The sequence below is a fragment of the Populus nigra genome, chromosome 10, assembly GCF_951802175.1.
Source record: "Populus nigra chromosome 10, ddPopNigr1.1, whole genome shotgun sequence".
NCBI lineage: Eukaryota > Viridiplantae > Streptophyta > Magnoliopsida > Malpighiales > Salicaceae > Populus > Populus nigra.
This window is the reverse complement of record NC_084861.1, coordinates 10,486,320-10,492,614: the sequence shown is the minus strand read 5'-3', so window position 1 is coordinate 10,492,614 and position 6,295 is coordinate 10,486,320. Positions and strand designations below refer to the sequence as shown.

Below are 6,295 nucleotides of genomic sequence, written 5' to 3'. Positions count from 1 at the left end.
CTGTCAAGCAACCTCTAAATCTTATAGCTTCATCATCTGTTAAAAAAAACAAATAAATTATAGCAATAAAATTTCCCTTGAAAATTATATATAAATATAACATGCTACAAAATTATTTATGAATTGAATTTCACAGCACTCTATAGCATAACAGTCAAGTATACATCGTGTCCGTAATTACGTACATAACATTGTATAAAGATATTTTATAATAATAATAAATAATTTTACTAATTATATTTTATTAAAACAAATTTTATCATCAAACTAAAAACTCAAGATAATTAATATAATTTTTTTTTTAATTTCATCACTGATTACAAAGTGAACTGCAGCACTTCCTCCAAAAATTTTCAAGCTCCACCTCCATCCACTGTAGGCATAATTTTTTGTCACTTTATTATTAGGCCATGGGCATTTTTAATGACAAGACGAGAAAAGGACGGGCGAAAAAGAAGGGCAGAGTGGGGTAGGAGATCTTCGGGGGTGATTTTCCAGGACACGTCATTGACGTTGAGGACTAGTTCTTAAGATTCTCCGGCATATTTGCAGGCCACGTGTTGATCATGGGTAGGGTGAGAAGGACACCAAAAGGTAAGTTTTTGGTACTGTTTCGATATTTTTCTGGAATTGCGGTAAAAATACACTTTTGAATCTATTTTTTTATGGTTTTAGTTTTTTTAGGTGAAATATCAAAAATAAAATTTAAAAAATAAAAATAAATTATTTTAATATATTTTTAAATAAAAAAATAATTTACACCACACCTATTTCCAAATTGTTTAAAAGAGCTAAATTACATGCTTAATGACGTGACGATGGAATCTTTTTGACCAAGCCATTTAAGTAGTGGATTACTATTATTTTTATCCAGGGATCCCTTGACCATTGACTCTACTCTGATCCACTCACCTTATCAAATCGTATATTTCTTGTTTTTCGTTTCTGAAATCGGATTAGTTTAAAAATAAAACATGTTGTCAGGACTTCGGGTAGGATAATCTTTGGAGAATAAAACAATAAATTAGGTTTATAAAAAGAAAACCAAGTAAGAAGAGCACACCAGAGATCATCATCCGACGAATTCCCAGAAATGCTATCGACCAAAGACAGTGACAAAAAGACGTGGATAGCTATCCTTCACTTGCAGCTATCATGGGATTCGGAGTGGCAGAAGCGACGCCTACCAGATGCAAGCAACAGGGGCGCCGAAGATCTTGTTGGGTAGGAACGAATTGAAATAATATCGGAAGAAAAAGAAGATATGCAGGGAGATCAAGCAGTCTCTCAGGCTCCTCCTAGTGGATTGATGCATGTACAGACAAAGGAAGCTTGCAGCAGTTTCATCGAGTCCGCCAGAAAGCAGATCAAACAAGGCGGTGACAGAATTGGCATTATCTTCCACGGGACTTCATTAACCAGAACGAAGTTTATATGCTTTCCACTCAAATAGGCAGGGCAACTTAAGCATGTTGTGAAACCACATCATCAACACCAGAAAATTTCTTTAAAATAATTTCTTAAGAAAAAAATCCAAAACACAATGCTCTGCATATTCCATTCTTCTGATACCCAAGAACAACTAAATTAATAATACCAAAATTTAACGAAGAACTAAAAATGCCTCGAGCAAGCCTAAATCTTTCCTATCTAATTGTGAATTGGGGAAAATGTAATAAACATAATTCTAGCAAAAAAAGATGGCCTAGTTCCTCCCAGCTTGAGCTTGACGGGGACCCCTAGCCCACCCATTCTGATAAACTCTCTTGTTAGCTTCTCCATTGTGTCCGGCGGTGCCCCGAGCTTGACCAGAGACTCCACCCTGATTCTCAAAGTCATTTCTGCCATAGCCACGGCCTCCACCAAAGTTTCCACGGTTCCTAAAATTGTCGTTCCTAAAACCACCCTTTCTTCCAGGGTACCTTTCACCATCAGTTTTGGCTGCAAAAACACCATAGTCAGTTTGTATGTACCCTCCAATTGTTGGGACAAAACACAGACAGCTAAATTATATGGATCAACAACTCATCTTACCATTCTTTCTCTCAATATGTGCTGTTCGAGTGCCAATCGTCACAGTAGAGACCTGAAATAGCACACAATCTCAGACGCGAGCAGAACTTGCAACTTGTGGAAAGTGCATGCCTTAAACATACATTCAAGCATGGATTACCAATAATGAGGTGCCAGCAAGAAAGATTGTAGAAGAGGTTAAGTAACACTACCCCAAGGAGGGTTTCAGATTCAAACTACAACCCAGGGGAGAGCACTACAGATAATGGCAAGACAGGGAGAGAGAACTTTGCATAATGATAATAGAATTTATACTTCTAATTAGTAGTTCATCAAACAAGTGTTGGCAGATAAACATCGTTTGAACAACAGAGGTTATTGAACATAGTTCATAATGTTTAATGACATTATCTGAATGTACCACAAAAACTCCCATCAACAGAGGACCAGTAAAAGTAATTGCATTTGAAATGAACAAATGAAACTGAGACCAGACTTTGGGATATTAACAAAGCAATATAAACTGCCTGCATGGCAGCAAAAGGTTATTGAAGGAACAATCATTTGTACCCTATCCAAAAAAACCCAAAGATAAAGCCACGCAGGAATGTTTCTTCAAACCTCTAAATGTGAAACAGATTCTCTCAACTTCCAGTCATCATAAAATGGCCTCCATAGCATAATCAAGAGTGTGCTTGTTTAGAGACAATAAAGCCCTAAAAGAGTTCTGAATAAAATTGTAAACAAATGCCACTAACATAGAAATTCCAAATTAATAAAATCCAAATATTATAAATAAGTTAGCAAGAGACCTAAATAACAATAAAATCACAGAAATTCTAAACTTAAAATTAATTCTTCCTGTACACCATAATGTAGGATCCAACATTTTAGCAAACAATTTGGAAAGAAAAAGACTTTCTTCCAGAAAAGTTAAAAAAACAGTAATACCTCAAGGGCCTTCTCCACAGAATTAGCTGATTCAAATTCCACGAAGCCAAAACAGTTCTTATCTTGCTGTAGAGAGAAGGGGAACATAAACACACAAATATTGTTTCAGAAGACAATTTTCAACACAAATTTACAAGAATAAACACGAGGCCAACCTTATAACTTCTGACTTGCACACCATTAGGTTTTATAGCCCCAAATTTTGAGAAAGTCTGTATAAGCTCGTCAACAGTAGCATCCATAGGCAAATTTGCAACAAAGATGGAGTAACCCTCAACTGAAACAGGAAAATTGAGCAAAAGAGGTTTAAAGATGCAAGAAAAGCTACAAACTCCATCCAAGTATTAACCCAAACATAAACTAAAAATATATAAAAATAAAAACCTGCAGTACTGTTGTTGTTGATTTCCACAATATTGTTGCTGGGTGGGCGAGGAGAACCTGTTTGATGAGAAGAAGCCATGGGTGGTACAGCTGTACATGACTGTTTCACAGGTTTCACATCTGAAACCCTCCGTTGAAATGGTTGTGTTTTGAGATTCAATGCATTTACCTGAACAAACAAGAACAAAAGAATCAATCATATTCCATACCAATTCTCGTAAAAAATATATATATAGAAGTACTAACAACTGATGCATAAGACTTCTTGGGAGCATCCTCCTGCACACTAGAAGAAACTGCCTCAGAAACTGGGTGAGCATCATTCTGAGTGGCAACGACCTCTTTCTCAACAACAATATCTTTCTCAGAAGTGGGAATCTCCCAATTGTCCAAGGGATGGCCAGATTCTTTAGCTTGAACCCCACCCTCCTCCGAATTGGTTGATACATTGACAGCGACAGTGTGATCAGGAAAGGAAGGTGGCTCTGTAATTACGAAGTTAATAGTAAATATTTGGGCATTAAAGCAACAAAAAAAACAATGAAAACCATACATAAACCTACCAGGGGATGGGGTAACAGGTGTAGGTGGAGCAATATTGTCTGCATCACTAATTTTCTTATTCTCTGATTCTTCCACATATCTAAAAATATCATTCAGAACATAGTATGTCGTCCCATCATCTTGTGGGACCAAGAAGAATGCTTGCGTAAATCTTTTTCTATCACTGTCCTTTCCAGCAAAGAAACCAGTAACTATCACCATCACCGCATTCTCATAAGATTCTTGAGAATCAACAGTCTGTATCTCCACTACACAATTCTTATAGTCAAGAGAAAGTATCAATTTTTTAATTTCCTGCACCCAAAAGAGGTTCCAATTTCTTTGTCAGGGAAGGCCACAGCAAAAGCCAAAGTAACAGATAAAAAAAGGTTAAAACAGTGGTGTAAGCAGGAAAAAATCTAGCCCACAATTGTTTTCGGTGGAAAATAGAATGGCAGAAAGTGGTAGAACCAACATTTTCTCATAGAACTAGCACAAGGTAAAACAATTTAAGAGAACAAAATGAGTATCGAGGGATTAATGGAAAACAATCAAAGCAAAAGAATAGCTTCAGTGTGACTGAGTTTACATGACTAGTGCTGTTATTGCATGCCGAGGAGTTATTAAAGTCAACAAACAAGCTACATAGGTAAACTATAAAATTTTCGTTGCACAGAACTTACTTCTAAAGTTGAAGCAGAAGACACTGAACTATCCAAGCCTGGCCTGCTGATCAGGCTCAAATCATTGTAGAAGTTATGAAGCAGCTCTGGAGACTTGGATAAGGTGTTGTAGTATTGCTCTGCAAAGGCATTCCCCACCACTTTTGGGTTAAGTTTGACGGTAGATTCATCCACCTGTGTTGCCATCTCTGCGGAAATAAACACATACTATTCACTAACGAAGGTTTTAAATCAAAGCCAAGCTAAATTTACATATAAATATAAATGAATGGAGAGTAATAAGTAAAGCAGACAAAAATAAGAAACTCAACATCAAAGAATATTAAGCATGATGCTTGAAATTAGACAGAAAGTGAAATTACAAAACATATACCAGCACAAACATAGCGGCAAACCATAATCGCAAATAAATACTGCATTCACAACAAATGCTAGGCAATCATAGTCCACAACATGAATGACAACGGTTTTCTTAAGAAAAGAAAGAAAGAGGTTACATAAGATCATTAAACCCTAATCCCAATGCGGAACCAATTTCATTATCTCAAAATCTGAACCCTAAACCATATGCTTAAGAAAAGAGAAGAATATGGGGCTTGAAAGTAGAAAGCCCGATTGGCATTATCATTTTAACATCCAATTTATTCAAAAATTGGGTCTTAAACAAGAAATAAGAAACACAATAACACCAACAGCAGATTAGGCCGCAACACTAATCAATATAAGAGAAAGATGATGTTTCTGCATCTTCCAATAAAATACGCAGTACTGTTTTCTACGCGACCAAAGCTAAGATTTTGACTAGTTGTGTTAGGCAAAAAAACAAAAACAAATTCAAAAAACCAAACTTTACAGCCAAAACCAGTCCATCAAATAATTTAAACAAAAATAAAACTAAAAAGAACATAAACAAACATTAGCTAAAACCAAAAAAAAAAAACATTCGATCAAGTCAAACTGTAACCACTCAGATACAAAAAAAAAATCCAGATCTGTATTAACAAAAAACGAAAAAAATAACAGCCAGATCTAAACAAATACAGCAATGCAATCCCCTAATTTAACGATCCTTATGATTTAACCACTCAATGAAACAGCAGATGATCCAAAAACATCACAATCAATCAAACAAAAGCAGGATTAAGTGATTTCTAACCTTGTTAAAACAGCAGTAAACTATCTCTCTCCCTCGCCGCCAAGAGAGATGATGAATAAATCTACTACACTGACTGTGCCTTGCGGCGCTAGATGGTTATTATTATCTCTATAGAGAGGAAGAGAGAGGGACGTAGCGGTGCGGTTGCTGGCGAAGAAAGGTACAAACGGCGAAGAAATCTATACTTTATTAGGGTTGGACTGGTATTTATTTGTCGCTCAGCGGACTTCAACGTATGAAGAAGAAGCCCAACTCTCTCCTTCTCTCTCTCTCTCTCTTTTACCTTTTGTCTTGAGAACGAAGTAGAGGGGGCGCGCGGCGGGTGAGAAATCTTGTATTACGTTGTACTGTTGACTGCCGTGTCCTCCGGTTATTTTTCAAGAGGGGTCCATAAAATAGAAGGTCACGTGAGGTATATTGTGAGATCCAGCGAGTTTGATGGCTGTGATTGAGTTGGGTTGCGTGATTTGACGGTGGTGATTATTGGGCGAATGAGTTGTATTACAGGGAGGGTAGGTACGAGGTGTGGAATCAACGCGTTAAAGGCAAATATGAGAGAGAGAGG

At 36.7% G+C, this 6,295-nt stretch overlaps 1 protein-coding gene across 1 annotated transcript; it reads right to left on the bottom strand.

Moving 5' to 3' along the window:
- Positions 1 to 1,490: 1,490 nt before the first annotated feature.
- LOC133705499 (nuclear transport factor 2-like) lies at positions 1,491 to 6,089 on the bottom strand. Its single transcript, XM_062130750.1, has 9 exons — positions 5,731 to 6,089; positions 4,575 to 4,762; positions 3,912 to 4,206; positions 3,595 to 3,833; positions 3,349 to 3,517; positions 3,120 to 3,241; positions 2,965 to 3,030; positions 2,035 to 2,086; positions 1,491 to 1,941 (listed from the first exon to the last, which is right to left on the bottom strand). The coding sequence occupies exons 2-9, from the start codon at positions 4,758 to 4,760 to the stop codon at positions 1,706 to 1,708; spliced, it is 1,365 nt and encodes a 454-aa protein (XP_061986734.1). The 5' UTR covers positions 4,761 to 4,762; positions 5,731 to 6,089; the 3' UTR covers positions 1,491 to 1,705.
- Between the last annotated feature and the right edge of the window lie 206 nt (positions 6,090 to 6,295).

What these genes read in the sequence shown, in the direction of transcription:
- LOC133705499 (XM_062130750.1), bottom strand. Translation starts at nt 4,760, where the DNA reads ATGGCAACACAGGTGGATGAATCTACCGTCAAACTTAACCCAAAAGTG. An exon ending in TGCAAGTCAGAAGTTATAAG is followed by an intron (nt 3,031 to 3,119) that starts GTTGGCCTCGTG and finishes TTCTCTCTACAG; the next exon opens with CAAGATAAGAACTGTTTTGG. An exon ending in CTGTGGAGAAGGCCCTTGAG is followed by an intron (nt 2,087 to 2,964) that starts GTATTACTGTTT and finishes GTGCTATTTCAG; the next exon opens with GTCTCTACTGTGACGATTGG.